At 40.8% G+C, this 21,018-nt stretch overlaps 1 protein-coding gene across 1 annotated transcript; it reads left to right on the top strand.

Moving 5' to 3' along the window:
* Window positions 1-58: 58 nt before the first annotated feature.
* grinab (glutamate receptor, ionotropic, N-methyl D-aspartate-associated protein 1b (glutamate binding)) lies at window positions 59-18,960 on the top strand. Its single transcript, XM_059568605.1, has 7 exons — window positions 59-236; window positions 3,546-3,843; window positions 3,916-4,028; window positions 6,700-6,900; window positions 6,988-7,116; window positions 12,935-13,078; window positions 18,643-18,960. The coding sequence occupies exons 2-7, from the start codon at window positions 3,561-3,563 to the stop codon at window positions 18,790-18,792; spliced, it is 1,020 nt and encodes a 339-aa protein (XP_059424588.1). The 5' UTR covers window positions 59-236; window positions 3,546-3,560; the 3' UTR covers window positions 18,793-18,960.
* Window positions 18,961-21,018: the final 2,058 nt, after the last annotated feature.

Raw genomic sequence — 21,018 nt, forward strand, 5'->3', positions numbered from 1 at the left:
TCAAAACCTTTTCAGTGGTAGCGTGTGAAATCATGAAAACGGTGTGAAATCTGAAGGGAACAGTGCGTGCGCCAGCAGGGGGCGCGCGTCTGGGGGCTGTTCTTACGGGAAGCGCGAGGAGCTGCGGTGTTACAAACACAGCTGGATATTTTGTTTCAAATCTACAAAATCCTCAAGTTCATTAGGTGAGTTACGTGCTTGCACTTCGGTTGTTACTCTCCAGTCCGCAGCGACAGGTAAGTTCAGAAACTCTCCTTATCACTGAATTGAAAACGAAAGCGTGTCATGTTTCGCAACGCTTCACTGATTTGTCTCTTTTGTTTTGATACATTGTTACTTTGTTACTGTTATGAGTTATACATATATGTTGAATATCGGGACGTCGCGTTATCGTAATCGTTTGACAAAGCTCTGTTACAGAGTGTTACTAGAGATTTTAAATAGTTTTTCGCAACTTTCTTTGTTGTTACGAGAGAGGTATTGTCAGAGAATGATAAAAAATGGCGATACTGAGGCCTGGAAAGGCATAGAAAGTGTATTTTATTTTTTTATCGTTGTGCTGTAAAATATTTAACCTTCTAGTCATTTATTTATTTATTCTCCTGAGGTACATCAATCATCACTCCAGAGTTCACTGAATGAAAATCTTGCTAAATATAGACAGTTTAATATATATTATTAAATATATTGGTATATATTATACATTTTTTTTTTATCATTTTCTTTATCATATTTTATTTTCATATTTATTGTGTGTCATTTATTGTTATATTGTATATGTTATATTATCGACAAGTCAAATTTGGTTTATAAAGCACTTTTAAATAAACAACAGATGTTTACCAAAGTGCTGTACTCAATATAGAACAATAAACTAACAGAAGACAGACTCTAGCATAAAACTAGCTCTCATACTGTTAAATGCCAAAGAGTAGAGATGAGACTAGATTTAAAAACAGAAATTTTTTATGGAGAGGCAAATTATTCCAGAGTTTTAGGGCTGCCACGGTACCTTCTAGTTTATAATTACTGAGTTAATCTACTTATCCAGTTTAAAGTCACTGTTCATAATAACTCCCAGGTTTTTTTACATTGGGCTTCACACACGGTCTTAAAGCAAGATCTAGATAAAAAGAATCACGAGCACCCTCAGATCTAAATACCACAACTTCTGTATTTTCTTTATTGAACTTAAAAAAAATGTAAGGACAACCAGGCTTTAATATCTCCAAGACAGTCCTTTGCATCTTTCCTTTTCAAAGGCAGATAATGTTGTGTGTCATCTGCATAACAATAAAACAATAAAATGTCATATTTCCTACAAATGGACCCTAAGGGAAGCAAATATAAAGAGAGCAGCATAGGTCCCAGAACAGAGCCTTGAGGAACTCCACTCGAGTGGGATACCAAAAAGGACATAAAACCCCAAGGTGGACAGAAAAGCTTCTGTTAGACAAATAAGACTGAAACTTTTAATACCAACACAATGTTGATATTGAGAAACCAAGATCTTATGGTCTACCATATCAAATGCATTCGTAAGATCTAAAAGCAAGACAACAGCATAATCACATAAGTCAGTGACTAGTAATAGGTAATTATACATGTATAGTACAATCAATTTTATACATTAGTCATTGAGCTTCTGGCTCAAGGTCTGCATTTAAAGTCACAGCAAAGGTTCACACTAGCTGCGTTTACAAGGACACTGGTAATCCGATCATAATAGGACTAGAAGCACAATCAGAATAAAAAAGTCACATGTAAACACGTCAATCGGATTGAATTGGCCAGATCCGACTAAAATTTTGATCTGATTGTAAGGGGTGGGTAATCCCTTTTGTAATCCGAGCGAGAGGACATGTAAACACTTGATCGGATTGAAAATCGAAACGGGAAAGTACTGCGCATGTGCAGTGACGTAGACATAGCGTAATGACGTATGGTGCGCAGAACGAGCTGTTCTTCCTGGTGACTAAAGTGTCATAAATAAGTGTCCTGTCATTTATAAAACTCCCTTTTCACTCAGCGTATGTGAAGTGGAACAGGACCACGTCTCACCAATCCTCGTTTAAGACTCTCATCAACAGACGACTAGTTTTGAGTGCGGGAGGGGACACTTTTACACCATTTTTTTTTTGTAACGTTAAGCAGCACAACAGTTCATGTGCTGGTCGTGAACTTCAGTATAGAGGACACTCCACTCAGGACCATTCCACCCATTAACCACCAGATGTCACCATATCATCACTTGGACACTAGCACCTCTCATACTGTTGCACCACACCCAAACTACATCTCCCATGAGTCACTGCATCACTATCACCTTGCCACACCTGCACCTCATTCATCAGCTAATCTCCTTGCCACACCTGCACCTCATTTACACACACGTATAAGCAGCACACTCACTCCACCACATTTTGAAGTCTTGTTTAGCCTGTCTGACATTTCCGAGCATTTTTCCTTGTGTTTGTCCTGCCGTACCTGACCTTTGGATTGTTTTACAGACTCTGATTCTCTGCTGCCTTTCCCGACATTCTGCTCGTTTCTGTTTCTGATCCTGGTTATCCCTGACATTCTGCTCGTTTCTGTTACTGATCCTGGTTATCCCTGACATACCTGACGCTGTTACGGATTATTGTCTGTCTGACCATTCTTAATAAAAGTTCTTCATATGGATCAATCTTTGTCTTTGGTCAATCTCTGAGTCTCTGGCTCATCGTTACACCTAGAATATAATTTTGTGCTTAAACATTAACATTTTATTCATGGAAATTACTGTTTATTAGAAGGGGGTTTCCCAATACTTTTGGCAATATAGTGCATGTGTGTGTGTGTATATATATATGAAAAGGTATTCAAATTAATAAAACGTGAAGTTAATGTACATTTTTTTAAAGTAAATGTATTTTTCACGTTTAAAAAAATTAATAGAACTGATATTTCACGATTTTCATACAGTGAGGATGGTATATAATATATATTATATAACATGCTGATATATGATTTTATATTATTTGAATGATTAAGGAATAATTAAATGTCTAGTCTGTTTTATTGTCGATTCTTCCACATGTACAGGTGCATCTCAATAAATTAGAATGTTGTGGAAAAGTTCATTTATTTCAGTAATTCAACTCAAATTGCGAAATTCGTGTATTAAATTCAATTGAAGGCTCAGGAAACCTTTGCAGGTGTTTTGAGTTGATTAGCTGATTGGCATGTCACCATATTCTAATTTGTTGAGATGGTGAATTGGTATTTTTTTGTTAAATGTGAGTCAAAATCATCACAATTAAAAGAACCAAAGACTTAAACTATTTCAGTCTGTGTTCACTGAATTTATTTAATACACTAGTTTCACAATTTGAGTTGAATTACTGAAATAAATGAACTTTTCCAAAACATTCTGATTCATTGAGATGCACCTGTACAGCACATACGTACAGAGAACTGAAATTGTATTACTCACAGACCTTTATATATTTATATATAACGTACTTTATGATAGCATATATTGTATTTTATTACATTTTTTCCAGAGCTGAGATCGAGTCATGGCACAAAACCAAAGTGGGTACACTCGTTTTGAAAACCCTCCTCTGGTCTCCGGCGTGGATCAGCCTCCATCGTATGATGCTGGTATTCCTCACGGAGCTCTGGATGCTGGCGTTCCCGTCGTTGTACCCGTCGGACCACCATACCCTCCACCCACTGCTTTCGGGAATCCCATGTATGGACAGGGAGGCTCTGGATATCCACCGCAACCATATCCTCAAGCAGCACCGCATATGACAGATTCGTACAGCAGTGGAGTGTACGGACAACCACTTCCATACGGTGAGACATTCAACTTCACACACGACTCGCTCTTTGTTCATAAACTCTAAACTAAGTTTTGTTTTGTGACAGAAGTGGCGATGGGTGAGCCGGGACAGAGCGATCCTCCTCCAGACTATGAGAACGAGCAGTTCGACAGCTCCGGACTCGACAATAAAGCCGTCAGAAGAATGTTCATCCGGAAGGTAAACACCGACATAGAACAGACCTTCATTACAGGACCAGTGAATGATTCAAAACAAGAGTCAAGTTCAGAAAGCCTCATGTTCAGATACATATTTTCAATTAGTTTTTATTTAGATTTTTCAATTCAATTTTAGTAACGGTTTCAGTCATTTTGGTGTTTCAATTCAATTCAAGTTTATTTGTATAGCGCTTTTTACAATACAAATCGTTACAAAGCAACTTTACAGAAAATTGTTTCTACAATATTTAGTAGTAGCTAGTAGTTTGTGCACGTTTGACAGGATTTTAGAAAAATAAAAATAATAATAATAATACAAGACGTAGTCAGCTAGATGATGAACTATCAATATTATTAATTAATAGTAATTATATGATGCAGTCACACATGTAGCAATAATTGTTAGTTCTGTTTGTTGATTCAAGGTTAGGATCATCTGGGGTCCTCTGAGGGTCAGCATCATCTCTTCTCAGGTGTTCTGGATCCAGACTGGAGCTTGTGTAAATCCTAGTTATCCCGTGGCAAAACATAGAAACAAAATAGAGACATCATTAGCTTAGCTGCTGATCCAACAAAGTAAAATTAGTTTAACCCAAGCTAAAGAATAAAAATGCAGATGCAACTACACTCACAATTTAAGAGATACATTATTCGAATGCTTGGCGAAAGAGATGCGTTTTTAATCTAGATTTAAACAGAGAGAGTGTGTCTGAACCCCGAACATTATCAGGAAGGCTATTCCAGAGTTTGGGAGCCAAATGTGAAAAAGCTCTACCTCCTTTAGTGGACTTTGCTATCCTAGGAACTACCAAAAGTTCAGCGTTTTGTGACCTTAGGGTGCGTGATGGGTTGTAGCGTGGTAGAAGGCTAGTTAGGTACGCAGGAGCTAAACCATTTAGGGCCTTATAGGTAAGTAATGATAATTTGTAACAGATACGGAACTTAATAGGTAGCCAGTGCAGAGACTGTAAAATTGGGGTAATATGATCATATTTTCTTGACCTGGTAAGGACTCTAGCTGCTGCATTTTGGACTACCTGTAGCTTGTTTATTGACGAAGCAGGACAACCACCTAGAAGTGCATTACAATAGTCCAGTCTAGAGGTCATGAATGCATGAACTAGCTTTTCTGCATCAGAAACAGATAACATGTTTCGTAGCTTGGCAATGTTTCTAAGATGGAAGAATGCAGTTTTTGTAACATTGGAAATATGATTTTCAAAAGACAAATTGCTGTCTAATATAACACCCAGATTTCTGACTGTAGAGGAAGTAACAGTACATCCGTCTAGTTGCAGATTGTAATCTACAAGATTCTGTGTGGTGTTTTTTGGTCCAATAATTAATATCTCTGTCTTATCCGAATTTAATTGGAGAAAATTATTTGTCATCCAATCTTTTACATTTTTAACACACTCTGTTAGCTTAGATAATTGGGAAGTTTCATCTGGTCTCGTTGAAATATATAGCTGAGTATCATCAGCATAACAGTGGAAGCTTATTCCGTATTTTCTAATAATATTACCAAGGGGCAACATGTATATTGAAAATAGAAGGGGACCTAGGACGGATCCTTGTGGCACTCCATATTTTACTGATGAAAAATGAGATGACACCCCATTTAAGTAAACAAAATGGTAGCGATCGGACAGGTAGGATCTAAACCATCTTAGAGCCTGCCCTTGAATACCTGTATAGTTTTGTAATCGATCTATGAGTATGTCATGATCTATGGTGTCGAACGCAGCACTAAGATCAAGTAAGACTAGAAATGAGATGCAGCCTTGATCTGACGCAAGAAGCAGGTCATTTGTAATTTTAACAAGTGCAGTTTCTGTGCTATGGTGGGGCCTAAAACCTGACTGAAATTCTTCATACAGATCATTTTTATGCAGGAAGGTGCTCAATTGAGCAGACACAACTTTTGGTGTGTTGTATTTTTTTATACTAGTTTTTATTAGTTTACTCATTTTATTAGTTTTTAATTCGAATATATCTGTATAGTTTTTTATTAGCTAAGTTCAGTTTTAGTTATTTTAAAAGCGTCTTGTTAAACAGTGAAAATAAGAAATGTTTAAATTACATTTTTTTTTTACATTTTAAGCAATTCTGTTGACTTTTTATATCTTTATATTTTTATTTAAGTCATTTTAGTACATCACATTAAGCTAAAAGAAAATGAGAAATGTTTTAATTTGTTTTTATTTTTATTTGTAATTTTAGTTAAACATTTAGTAATTTGGTAGTTTGTCTTTTTTTTATTCCTTTTTGTTTTTAAATGTCTATTTTTATAGAATTTTTCTTTAAGTTAGTTTAGACGTTCTATAGTTATCATATTTTACTATTAAAGCTTTTTGAATTAATTTCTATTTTTAGCTTTTTAATTTTAATTTTCTGTAAAGTTTTAGTATTTTCTTAGGTTATCTTAGTATTTTCTTAATTTTTATTTCAGTTCTAGTTGTTTTAGGACATCAAGTTAAACTAAAGGAGAATACACACATGTTTGAAGTAGTTTTAAATTTTAATTTTAGTAACTTTGTTGTATGTTTTTATTATTAGTGTTTTTAATGTCTGTATAGTTTTTATACATTTTTATTTCCGTTTGAGATATTTTAGTGCATCAAGACTAAATTGGTTTGAGCCCCAGCAGTGAATTTTGATGTGCTTTGCAGGTTTTTTCTGTCTTGAGTCTTCAGTTGGCCATCACCTGTGGCTTCGTGGCCTTGTTCACTTTTGAGCGTCACGTCAAGCTGTTCGTGAAGCGGAATGTTTGGACATACTGGGTGGGCTACATAGTCTTCCTGGTGCCCTACCTAGTGATCCTGTGCTGCGGAGAGTTTCGCAGGAAGCATCCGTGGAACCTCATTTGTCTGGTGAATCTCTAATGAGGCTTTTTCAAATGCAAAACAGACTTAAGTTCTCCTTTCATGCATCGTAATAAACGGTTTCTTGCATCTCAGAGTATCCTGACGCTGGCATTGTCCTACATGGTGGGTGTGGTCTCCAGCTTCTACGACACTGATATCGTGATGATGGCCCTCGGCATCACTGTGCTGGTCTGCTTCACGGTCATCGTCTTCTCTCTGCAGGTCAGTGCTCCTCTTTTCGGTTTTCATTTGGAAACCGAGAACCGCATGTGAGCAACAAACATATCAAAAAAATGTTTCCATTTTTTTTTTCAATGTTGCAAAGTTTGTCTGAACGTCTGCCCAGTGTTATTTTAGTATCATTAATATACTAATATAGTTTTTCTTATTATTTTGAATATTACTCGTTAACGTTTTTAGTATTTTATTGAAAGAAAATGTCTATTTATTATCTATTACATTTTAATTTGTATAAGTGGCTCCTTTACAGTTCCCTTTCAGTCGGTAACTACGAGTAATGTCATGACCGACGAATTGGAATCTCGCTTCGAGAGACCAATCTACTTCGAGTGTAAACTAAATGAGCCAATGGACAGTGGGATTTTTGAATCCACCAACCAGCTTTCCGCTTCGGAGCCGAGCTGCAGCTAAGTCGGTGGTCCAGATGGTCCAGCTTGTACGGTGTCTGGGTGCTTGGCTACCCAAACCTTCCTGCTGGCTCCTGCATCAGAATCGGCTGTGCGACTCAGTTCACCCCACGTCCCCAGAGTCTTGCTGACAAAGGATGCGATAGAGCCGATTCCTCCAGCCGATTTGAAGGGCCCCTACTTTATTGTACCCAAAAAAGGTGGTGGGTTACGAACTTTTAGACTTGCATGTCTTGAACCAGGCCCTTACCCGGTTACTGTTCAAGATGTTGACGCAGAAATGCATCTTTGGGTGCATCTGTCCCTGGTACTGGTTTGCAGTGGTCTACCTGAATGATGCGTATTTTCATGTATCGATCCTTTCGCACCACAGGCCATTGATGCATTTTGTGTTTGAAGGACGACCATATCAGTAAAAAGTCCTGCCCTTCGGGCTGTCCCTGTCACCTAGTGTCTTCACGAAAGTTGCGGAGGTAGCCTTTGTTCCCCTGAGAGAGCAAGACGTTCACATTCTCAACTCAACTGCTTCCAAAACCTCCTTTGGGAAGGATGGAGTTTCAGCAACGTTCCTGTTCCAAGTGGCTCATTTAGTTTACACTCAAAGTAGATTGGGCTCTCGAAGTGAGACCCCAATTCATCGGTTACAATGTGACGTCTCTGTTCCCTCCTTCAGGGAAAGAGGGTTACATACGTAACTGATATGTTTTGAACAATGCCTTATTTGTATCTATATGTATGACCAAAAATGACAGACTATTTTAAGTCGTTCCCGACTGTTATAGCGCAAAAATCCTGCGGTAACGTGAGACTCTTATCGGTCAATTAAACAAAAAAATCACCGTTAATCTATTCTCAAAGTTGGGTTGGGAGGTGGGTCTATACTAGGCGAGCTATGATGACTTTCACCTGGTCTAACTTGAGACCGACTTTTAGTCATTATTTTATTTGGGTAGCATACATATTCTGAGTGCCTTCGCCAGAATTCAAATGAGCCATTTTAACCTAGATTAATCTAGATTAATTCCAAGATTACAGTGACATTAATCTAGATTAAAAAAATGATCTATGCCCACCACTAAAATATATATATTAAGAAATTACAAATGACTAAATGCATTCTAATTCTAATATATATATATCTATATATACATACATATATATATATATATATATATATATATACATACATATAATACATATATACATATACATATATATATATATATATGTACATATACATATACATATACATATATATATATATATACATATACATATATATATATATATATATATATATATATATATAAGGCAAAAATCAGGGTTCGGTACGTACGTCGGTTTTAAAGTCACGGTTCGGTTCATTTTCGGTGCAGTAAGGGAAAGAAATGCAAAAATTAAACTGCAGGTTGTTTATTACTATAAACTTTTTTTTTTACAATTTGTTTACCCTTTTTAAAAAAATCCTTCCATCCATCCATCTTCTTCCGCTTATCCGGGGCCGGGTCGCGGGGGCAGCAGTCTAAGCAGAGAACCCCAGACTTCCCTCTCCCTAGACACTTCCTCCAGCTCTTCTGGGGGGACACCGAGGCGTTCCCAGGCCAGCCGGGAGACATTGTCTCTCCAGCGTGTCCTAGGTCTTCCCCGGGGTCTCCTCCCAGTGGGACGCGCCCAGAACACCTTCCTGGGAAGGCGTCCAGGAGGCATCCGGAACAGATGCCCGAGCCACCTCAGCTGACCCCTCTCGATGTGGAGGAGCAGCGGCTCTACTCTGAGCTCCTCCCGGGTGACTGAGCTTCACGATGACAGACCGGTACATCGACCGCATTACTGCAGAAGCTGCACCGATCCGTCTGTCAATCTCCCGTTCCATCCTTCCCTCACTCGTGAACAAGACCCCAAGATACTTAAACTCCTCCACTTGAGGCAGGAACTCTCCACCAACCTGAAGTGGGCAAGCCACCCTTTTCCGACTCAGGACCATGGCCTCGAATTTGGAGGTGCTGATTCTCATCCCAGCCGCTTCACACTCGGCTGCAAACCGTCCCAGTGCATGCTGAAGGTCCTGGCTTGATGAGGCCAACACGACAACATCATCCGCAAAGAGCAGAGACGAAATCGTGTTGTCACCAAACCTGACCCCCTCCGGCCCCTGGATGCGCCTTGAAATTCTGTCCATAGAAATCATGAACAGAACCGGCGACAAAGGGCAGCCCTGCCGGAGTCCAACACGCACCGGGAACAAGTCTGACTTACTGCTGGCAATACGAACCAAGCTCCTGCTCCGGTCATACAGGGATAGCCCTTAGCAAAGGCCCCCGGACCCCATACTCCCGGAGCACCCTCCACAGGCCGCCGCGAGGGACACAGTCGAATGCCTTCTCCAAATCCACAAAGCACATGTGGACTGGTTGGGCAAACTCCCATGAACCCTCCAGCACCCTGTAGAGGGTATAGAGCTGGTCCAGTGTTCCACGGCCTGGACGAAAACCACACTGTTCCTCCTGAATCAGAGGTTCTACTATCGGCCGGATTCTCCTCTCCAGTACCCTGGCATAGACTTTCCCAGGGAGGCTGAGAAGTGTGATCCCCCTGTAGTTGGAACAGACCCTCCGGACCCCATTCTTAAAAAGAGGGACCACCACCCCGGTCTGCCATCCCAGAGGCACCGTCCCCGACTGCCACGCGATGCTGCAGAGGCGTGTCAGCCAAGACAGCCCCACAACATTCAGAGACTTGAGGTACTCAGGGCGGATCTCATCCACCCCCGGTGCCTTGCCACCGAGGAGTTTCTTGACTACCTCGGTGACTTCAGCTTGGGTGATGGACGAGTCCACATCTGAGCCCTCAGCCTCTGCTTCCTCAATGGAAGACGTGACAGCGGGATTGAGGAGATCCTCAAAGTATTCCTTCCACCGTCCAACGACATCCCCAGTTGAGGTCAACAGCTCCCCACCTCTACTGTAAACAGCGTTGGTAGGGCACTGCTTCCCTCTCCTGAGGCGCCGGACGGTTTGCCAGAATCTCTTCGAGGCTGACCGATAGGCCTTCTCCATGGCCTCACCGAACTCCTCCCAGGCCCGAGTTTTTGCCTCCACAACCACCCGGGCTGTAGTCCGCTTGGCCTGCCGGTACCTGTCAGCTGCCTCAGGAGTCCCACAAGCCAACCAGGCCCGATAGGACTCCTTCTTCAGCTTGACGGCATCCCTTACTTCCGGTGTCCACCACCGGGTTCAGGGATTGCCGCCTCGACAGGCACCGGAAACCTTACGGCCACAGCTCCGAGCGGCCGCTTCGACAATGGAGGTGGAGAACATGGTCCACTCGGACTCAATATCTCCAGCCTCCCTCGGGATCCGGCCCGTAGGCACAAACGACAGTGAGAGACCTATCCCCGACCCGAAGGCGCAGGGAAGCGACCCTCTCGTTCACCGGAGTAAACTCCAACACATGGCAGCTGAGCTGGGGGGCTATAAGTAAACCCACACCAGCCTGCCGCCTCTCACCATGGGCAACTCCAGAGTGGTGAAGAGTCCATCCTCTCTCGAGGAGTGTGGTTCCAGAGCCCAAGCTGTGCGTAGAGGTGAGCCCGACTATTGCTAGTCGGAACCTCTCAACCTCACGCACAATCTCGGGCTCCTTCCCGATACATGAAATAAAACTTTTAAAAAAAATACTTTTTAATAAAATATATATAAAATAAAAAAAAAGAGTAAGAAATAAAATACTGCTGCAAAGTTATCCACTAAATGAAATACTCTGTCTCAAACCAATATCATATAATAAAATATAATGAAAAATATAAATAATTATGATTACAGTGCAGCATTACCAATCCCAGCTTGTATGCCTGCTCATATTTAAAAATATATATATCACTTTTCCAGCATCAACAGTTTCAGTTTTTAGACCTGCTCAGATTTCGTTATTGCATTGAACCGATTGGAATTAAGAGCAAAGGTCTGTTTAAATGCCGACGGGAGCTGCGTTTGAATTACAATCGTTTTTTTCCTAGTTGTAGTGATGTTCACACTCGCGTGATGCCTTTTGAAAACCTTAGGCCGGTGACACACTGGCATATTGCACCTGTCAAACATAGTCTATTTTGCCTAGGCTTTATATTTATGCTTAACATGAAGTATAGATATTGTTGTCATGAAGACAAGATCCTGGTCTGTCGGCGGTCTCCCTCTATGTCACCTACTGTAGCAGCAGCGTGCCAGCGCCGTATCAGGCACGATTATGGTGTGTAAAGACACAGAAAACTCGAAGCAGCCGTCATGCAACTGACACGCAGAAGAATTGCCACGCACACGCCACGCAGCCAGTGTGTCACCGGTCTTAGAATCAGCTGCAGGGCGGGATTTGCGCCGAAAACGCGGAGACTTCCGCCACTTAATATGTTCGTTTGGAAACACGAAAATGTCCCTATCATTCCGCGTACAAAATATTGCATTCGGTCATTCGGTACTCACGTGCACCGTACCGAAAGCCCTGTTCCGAAACGGTCCGGTACGCATACATGTACCGTTACACCTCATATATATATATATATATTACAATGCATTTATTGTCATTTGTACACAAGATACAACGAAATTGCGTGACATAAAATAGACAAAAAAAAGGATACATATGATATGCACATATTGCAATGAATAAGATGGAAGGGGTGGGGTCACTGCGTGTCAGTGCATGTTTGTGTTCAGCATAATTATAGCTATGGGATAGAAGCTATACTTAAGTTTGTTTGTACCTGATTTAATGCACCTGTAGCACCTACCAGATGGCAGCAGTTTAAACAGGTGGGAACCAGGGTGAGAGTGGCCTTTTTCAATGCTCTGAGCTCTGTTGATGCAGCGGGATTTGTAAAGGTCCTTCGGAGGGGGAAGAGAACAGCCAATGATCCTCTGCGCGGTGTTGATGATCCGCTGTATTCCTTTTCTCTCCACCTCTGTACAGCTGCCATACCATACTGTGATACAGTATGTCAGCAGGCTCTGACAGAGCGATAGAAGGTCTCCAGCAGCTTCTCATATATAACTTCTTATATATATGTATATATATATATATATATATATATATATATATATATATATATATATGTATATATATATTACACACATCAAGTTACACTGAATGAAAATGTGATATGTACATTACCACATAATAATAACTTATATTTAATGTTTAGGTTTAGTTAAAAATAATAACTCTGCTATTGATGTCAACAGAACAATGTGCTAAATACTCCTGAATTATTTCCGTTTTAAGTATTTTTCTTAAGTATTTATGGACTAACGTCTTGTGGAATTATTAAAGAATCCAAAGCAGAAGAGTTCCTTTTACTGAAGAGTTGCTGAATTTAATAACTGTCTCCTGTCCAATTGCAGACAAAATATGACTTCACTTCCTGTTATGGTGTGCTGTTCGTCTGCTTTATCGTCATGCTGTTCTTTGGGATCCTTTGCATGTTCCTGTACAACAGGATTCTGGACCTCATCTACTCGACGATGGGCGCACTGATGTTCACCTGTGTAAGTCATCCAATTCCCAAACTGAATAATTAAATAAATAAATTATTCTAATAAATAAAGACTAAATAAAACAGTGTTAAAAATATATATTGAGTATAACTCAGTCAAATAAATATTAACATATATATATTATTTTATTTTATTTTTTATAATGTAATATAAATATTAAATAATTAAAAAGTAAAAACAGTTAAATAATAGTTAAAATAAAAAAGCAGAACTAAAAATGTAATGCTGAGCAGTGACCATGGAGTTGGAGATCCAAATGCAGCTTTATTAAAAGAGCATATTACTAAATGCAAAAGAGTTATCGAAAAAAACAGGCAAGACTTAGGGCATGCAGCAAACAATAAAAGAAACAAGTCCAATGCCCCCACCCCACAAGAAGCGGCTTCCAGATGCTCTTTAACAGAACCGAGTCCAGGTGGGAGATGGAGTTGAGGCAGAATAGGGTTTGTGATGGCCAGGTCAATGAGGAATAAGGAACTGAGGCAGAGCCAGCGGAGCTTGAAGCCAAGGCAGAGCTGGTAGAGCAGGATGGCTAGGCAGAGCCAAACACAACCAGAACAGAGCAGGAGACCAACACAGTGGAGCAGACGGAGCCGAAGACCACCAGGGCGGAGCAGGCTGGACTGGAACAAAGAGCACAGAGAGATTAACAATGCCCTCTGCGACCGTAACTGAGCAGGCAGACAGTTCAGAAAAGGCATCTCTGTCTGTAGTAGGGTGAGCAGAGAGTTCAGCGACAGCCCTTTTGACTATGACGCAATAGGCAGATTGGCATGAGAGGGCAAGCTAGAAGTTGATTAACGGTCTCCTTGGTCGGGACAGGACATTGAGTGGATTCAGAGTTGGTCTCTGTGAACATGACAGGAAGAACTGGGAGTTCATGAATGGTTTCACCGGCTGTGACCGGCATGATTGAGGATTTACAGATGGCCTTCTCGGCTATGAGTGGACAGTCAAAGGGTTCAGAATAGACCTTCTTAGTCATTATGGTACAAACCGAGGGCTCGGGATTGGCCTTATTGGCCCTGGCAGGACAAACAGAGAGTTCAGAATAAGCCCCCTTGGCTAGGAGAAAGCACTGAGTGAATTCAGAGACATTCTTTGCGATAAAAGGCAGGGCTGAGAGTTCATGATTGGCTTCTATGGCCGAGATGGGTATGACAGGGGATTCACTGACGGTCTCTGTGACCTCGTCAGGACAATGAGTTCATATGTTGCCTCCTTAGGGACAGCTGAAGTGGACTCTTCGACTGGACTGGGCTCATGGACTAAAGCCATCTTTGTACTCTGCTCAGGAGCTGAAGTCATCACTAGACTACTGTCAGGGACTGGAACGAATGTTAAGCTTTGTTCAGAGGCTGAGGCAAACACACGACTGAGATCAGTAGTGGAAACAGACATTGGGCTGTGGTCAGGGGCTAGAATCATCTTTGGGCTCAACTCAGGAACAGAAGCCCTCTCTAAGCCAAATTCAGGAACAGAATCCCTCTCTGGGCCAAACTCACCTGGGCTCAACTTGGGAATAGAAGCCCTCTTTGGGCCAAACTCACCTGGGCTCAACTTGGGAATAAAAGCCCTCTCTGGGCCAAACTCACCTGGGCTCAACTTGGGAATAGAAGCCCTCTCTGGGCCAAACTCGGGAACAGAATCCCTCTCTGGGCCAAACTCACCTGGGCTCAACTTGGGAATAAAAGCCCTCTCTGGGCCAAACTCACCTGGGCTCAACTTGGGAATAGAAGCACTCTCTGGGCCAAACTCACCTGGGCTCAACTTGGGAATAGAAGCCCTCTCTGGGCCAAATTCACCTGGGCTCAACTTTGGAATAGAAGCCCTCTCTGGGCCAAACTCACCTGGGCTCAACTTGGGAATAGAAGCCCTCTCTGGGCCAAACTCGGGAACAGAATCCCTATCTGGGCCAAACTCACCTGGGCTCAACTTGGGAATAAAAGCCCTCTCTGGGCCAAACTCACCTGGGCTCAACTTGGGAATAGAAGCCCTCTCTGGGCCAAACTCGGGAACAGAAGCCCTCTCTGGGCCAAACTCAGGAACAGAAGCCCTCTCTGGGCCAAACTCAGGAACAGAAGCCCTCTCTGGGCCAAACTTGCCTGGATTCAAATTGGTAAAAAAAAAGCCCTTCTATGCAACTTCCAACTTCCACTGCATCTTCCATTGCAGAATCTTCCACGGTGGGAAGTCCACTTCAGCTCCTCCCGGGACAGCAGTGGCAATCTTACCCGAGCTCTCTGTGTGCCCAATCACCTCTGATTTTACCACAGACATTATTTTTAAACTCTCCCTGTTAAACTTGGACAACAATCTCCCTTTGAACGTGGAGAAGACGAAGGAGATTGTTTTAGACTTCATGAGAGCACACACTCAGCACGTTCCTCTGACCATTAACGCTGTGACTGTGGAAAGAGTGAGCAGTTCCTGGATGTGCACATCACAGAGGACCTCTCCTGGACTAAAAACACAGCAGCACTGGCCAAGAAATCACAACAGCGTCTCTACTTCCTACGCAAACTGAGGAGAGCCAGAATCCCGGCCCCCATCATGTACACCTTCTACAGAGGCACCATCGAGAGCATCTTGACGAGCTGCATCACTGTGTGGTATGGCGCCTGCAACACGTCCTGCCAAAAGACTCTGCAACGCATAGTGAGAGCAGCTGAGAAGATCATTGGTGTCTCTCTCCCTGCCCTCCAGGACATTTATGGAACCCGTCTCACCCTCAAAGCTTCTTCAGTCTGCTGCCATCAGGGAGGAGACTGTGGAGTCTCCAGGCCAGGACCAGCAGACTGAAGGACAGCTTCATCCACCAGGCTGTCAGGAAGCTGAACTCATTCCCGAACTTGCCCCCCCTCCCCTCTTCTGCCTCAGGCACCACTGAACTATGACCCCCCCCCCCCCCCCCCCCCCCAGATCCCACATCCCCTAGATTTTATGGGCTTTAATGTTAATGTTATTTGTAGGGGTGTGACGGTTAGTATATAACCGTGAGACCGGCGGTTATTGTTGAACACCGTCATTAGAACTCTATAACCGCCAAAACCGTGTCATTAAAATATTTTTTACAAACATTTTTTTATCAAAAATTATTTTCATTTTTTAGATATGATCATAAGATGCGAAATATTTTGGGAGACATGGTTTTTACCACTTAATGAAGTTTTGTAAATCGTCAGACATGATATTTACCACTTCATTAAATTTTGCTTTGTAGAAAACCTTTCTTAAAAACGAATTTCGTTTTGTACAAATTTTATCTTAATTTTAAAAAATGTTTCATCAACCAATTGCATGTATTTTAATAAATAAAAAGCAAATATAGCAGACAATGATAACCGTGACATGGAAGCGCCAGAGCGCCGCGTTCACTTGCACTGCACTGAGAACTAGAGCGCATCTCATCGTATGAAACTCAGCGTAGGCCTATGCCTCATACATTAGCATTAAATATCTTTGCTGCATCCTTTCTAGAACAGACTAGGGCTTTTTTGCGGCTCGCATCAGCAAAGCATTGCATCGTCCATAGACCGCAAACAATCAGCGGATGGCGGGCGGGAGCCACTCAGGAGCTTTTGGCAAAGTCATCTTTCCTTGACCCACGATACAGAGGCAATGGGGGGAATGGATTGGAGGAGACAAAAGATGCACTCCGGGGGGAAATTGTATCAGCTGATGAGGGAAACGGAGGCGGAGTTAGTGGTGCTTCGGTGGCTGCTGCTGCTGGAGATGATTCGGGAGAGGTCTGTGCACCACCCCCTCCCAAGAAGAGAAATCTTGGAGATCTCCTTAATAAACGGGGGTCTGAAATCTCTGCCCCTTTACCGATCAGAGCGCGTGCTGACACGGAGTTAACCCTCTATCTCCAAGAACAACCAATTGACTCTACGGCAGATCCACTAGCATGGTGGCGAGACAATGAAACACGCTATCTGCTCTTAGCAAAATTGGCACGTAAATACATGTGTATTTGTACTACAAGCACAGCATCAGAGCGAGTTTTTAGCACTGCGGGGAACATAGCTACCCCTGTCAGATCGTCACTAAAACCGAGTAAAGTGAACATGTTGGTGTTCCTGTCACGGAACTTGGAAGTCGAAAAAGATTAGGAAATTAAAATGTTATTGCACTTTTTTTTTGTTTCCTTTATTTAGTTAGTTTAATTAAGGTATTACAACAGTCGTTGTTCGACTTTTTTTCTTTAATAAAGGTATGTAGATCTTATCATTTTAATTTAGGTCTAGGCTACTCATTCATTTTTATGCTCTTATAGAATTTAAGTAGCCTACCTTTTTAAAAGGTTTTGTTTACTGTGTGTGATTTATTTAAAACAAAGCACGTTCATTGCAAAGTTTTTTTTGTTGTTAAGGATTTGTTCGCTGTGTGTGATTCATTTAATGGCAAGCACATTCACTGCTAGTTGTCTTGCTGTTAATTTTAAATAAACGTAGAGCAAGTAGCTAATCAGTGTCTGCTCGTTTATTCAAACTAATACCCCCCCCCCGACGGTTATGTTATGAACCGTCACATTTGACTCACGTCATAACCGTCATCACCAATTCTGAAACCGGCACACCTAGTTATTTGTATGCACCGGTGTCTGAGAGTAACGCAATTTCAATTCTCTGTATGTATGTACTGTACATGTGGAAATTGACAATAAAGCAGACTTGACTTGACTTGGAAAAAGAAGCCCTCTCTGGGCCAAACTCGGGTACATAAGCCCTTTCTGGGCCCGAAACGGAAGCCCTCTCTTGGCCATACTCGGTAACAGAAGCCCTCTCTGGGCCAAACTGGGGAACATAAGCCCTTTCTGGGCCCGAAACGGAAGCCCTCTCTTGGCCATACTCGGTAACAGAAGCCCTCTCTGGGCCAAACTGGGGAACATAAGCCCTTTCTGGGCCCGAAACGGAAGCCCTCTCTTGGCCAAACTCGGTAACAGAAGCCCTCTCTGGGCCAAACTGGGGAACATAAGCCCTTTCTGGGCCCGAAACAGAAGCCCTCTCTTGGCCAAACTCGGTAACAGAAGCTCTATCTGGGCTAAACTCGGGAATAGAAGCCCTGTCTGGGCTAAACTCGGGGACTAGACTGGACGCCATCACCTCAGGAGATTCTGCAGTGGAGGCTGCAACCTCTGGGGAAACTACGGTGGTGTTTTTTTTTTTTTTTTTTTTTTAAGAAATGGGGAGTGGTATTCAAATGTAATTTTGTTATGTAAGGTTAGATGTTCTTGAAATGTTATTTGTTTTTTTTCTCTTTCTTATTAAAAAAAGCAACGAAGATAATGTTATTTATTTTTTAAACAAACTGTCAAAATAAAAACACAAAAAATTTACTCAGTTATAGTGTTAAAGAACCAGTTTATTATTAAACTTAATAATAAAACTAAAACTCTTACTAAATACAATACAATATAACAGTTTTAAATGATTGAAAGGATTACTTAAATTCTTTGGGGTTCTTCAAGCCATAACTCTGCTGTAAATAAACGCTTCATTTCCACTCATATACAACAGAATAAATTAAATCATGTCATGTTTGTGTTGCAGTTCTTGGCCGTGGACACGCAGCTGCTTCTCGGGAACAAGACTCTGTCCCTAAGTCCCGAGGAATATGTCTACGCTGCGCTCAACCTATATCTGGACATCATTCATATATTCTTATACCTTCTGCGGATCTTCGGAAGAAGCCGTGGTTAAATGTGCACCGCTAGAGGAAGAAATGCATGCGACTGGTTATAGATAAAGCGTCTCATTTACTTCTGTGTTTTACAATGCTTTCTTGTTTCATCTTTATATGCAGAGACGACTACAATGAAAGCATCTCTATTCGTCCTGAAATGTAAGCGATGTTGTGAAGCTGTAGTGTCTTTTCTGTTTTGATTTTTATGCATTCTGTTTTTCTTTTAAGAAGGGAATAAAGACATTTTATCAACAAATTTGTTTTGGACTTTTTTTTTTCTCACATTCATTTTCAAAGGTTCCATTAAAGAGCTTCTGTTTCACATTCTGATTCGTGTGCTTTTATTGAAGAAGAAGTCAAATTTGCGACTGATCAGTGAATCAGAGTATAATGACTGAGGAAAATTGAAGCATAACCTGTGGCATGAAATGAACGAGCTGAAATTGTCGCATCTGGATGGTGAAGAAAATACTGAAGCAAACTGCTTTCCATTAGTTGACCGTCTGATCAGTCGTTCAGGTTAGAAAGATTTTTTTAATGAAAGCGTGTGACCACAAATTTTTTTTTATTAAATACAAATTTAATATTTTATGTGTATAATTCTAAGTTTAATATTATGTGTAATATATAATTGATATGTGGAATATTTTACTTTGTTTTTTTTATAAATAATGTTTAATATATTTATTCAATTATTAGATTTTTACGTTTTTAAAAATGAATTTAAATACAAAAAAATATATATATAAAAATTTTTACGTTTAATATGCAGTATTTTTATAAAACAAAAATTAGACATAAATATACATATTTATATTTTTTTAATTACATTTAAAGGTCATGTTTTTCGTGTTTTTTTAAGCTTTTATTGTGTTTACAGTGTGCAATATAACGTGTTCATGTTTTGCGTGTAAAAAAAAAAAAAACAGTTTTTCACACAATTCACTTATCTGTATACCGCTGTTTTCACGGTCATAAAAACGGGCTGATGACTTCCTTGTTCTATGAAGTCCCTCCTTCAGAAATACGTAACGAGTTCTGATTGGGCCAGCGGTTCCTGTGTTGTGATTCGACAGCAGCTGAGTGCACGCTGCCCTCTTGGAAACGCGATTGGGCTAGTTTTGGAGTAGTTTTGAGAAGCAAGTGGGTAGGATTTGTTTTGAAAACCTGGCAATCCTGATCTGAACGCACGTGCTGGAGATGTACTTCTAATAGCAGAACGCCTTTACTGACGAGATGCGCATGAAAATCACATTCCATTTTTTTGCACAGCGCTACCATCAAGTTAACAAAGCTAAACAGTGTTGCCTTTTGTGTAATAAGTTACAGAAACTGTTAAACGCACCAACTTAAATAATAAAATACACTTACCGGTTGTGGTCCATAAACAATGCCTTCTCCAGAGAAAGAGGGAACTGCTTCATCTTTCAAGAATAATCTTTGTGCGAATCCGGCATTAAACTGATTGAGATTGAGGAAGCTGTCCTCAGCAAAATGTGCTGCACATGGTTTACATGTGGATTATAATTTTCGGGAAACGAGTTAAACATAAATTGTAACCATTAATCTCCAAGTACAGCGTCCCTGGGAAGCCCAAACAAAGATGATTGGACTCCGAGATGAATATATCAGCGTTTCGACGACATGGTGACAAACTCAAACGCAGCTCTTCCTCTTCTCCGTTGGAGCGCAACAAGACCACGCCCCCCTTTTTTGTGTATTGATGTGGGCGGAGGTTAGTCAAAAAACGGTTCTAGTGACGTCATTACTGCAGGAACTAGAGGGATGTAGTCCAAATGGGTCGTTCGATGTAGGTGAATTCTGTTAAATAAAATATCTCGCTTGGCATTGAACTTTGAGCTTTAGAATTTTACAGATATTATTTATACTCTAACAACAACATTACACACTAACTAAAGTTTAAAACATGGGATCACGAAGAACGGGACAAAAAAAAACCAACAAAATTACAAAAACTTAAATAACTTAAATTATTGCATGAACCATTAATTTAGTGTTGCATGATGGCAATTGTAAAATAAAAGTTATAAAAGCTATAAAGATTGTAATAATAAAAATAATAACCTATATGAAAAATGTAGGGGTTTTATAAACAAACAAATGAATAAATAAAACAAAAAAATTACAAAAACATGATTAAATTACTTAAACTGTAACTAAAATAAAAAAATGAAAATATAAATAAATGTTTAAATAATTTAAAATATTTAAAAAATTTACCC

This window comes from Carassius carassius, chromosome 15, assembly GCF_963082965.1.
Source record: "Carassius carassius chromosome 15, fCarCar2.1, whole genome shotgun sequence".
NCBI lineage: Eukaryota > Metazoa > Chordata > Actinopteri > Cypriniformes > Cyprinidae > Carassius > Carassius carassius.

Coding starts and splice junctions, on each gene's coding strand:
- grinab (XM_059568605.1), top strand. CDS start 3,561: ATGGCACAAAACCAAAGTGGGTACACTCGTTTTGAAAACCCTCCTCTG. Junction 4,029..6,699: donor GAAGAATGTTCATCCGGAAG/GTAAACACCGAC, acceptor TGTGCTTTGCAG/GTTTTTTCTGTCTTGAGTCT. Junction 6,901..6,987: donor CGTGGAACCTCATTTGTCTG/GTGAATCTCTAA, acceptor CTTGCATCTCAG/AGTATCCTGACGCTGGCATT.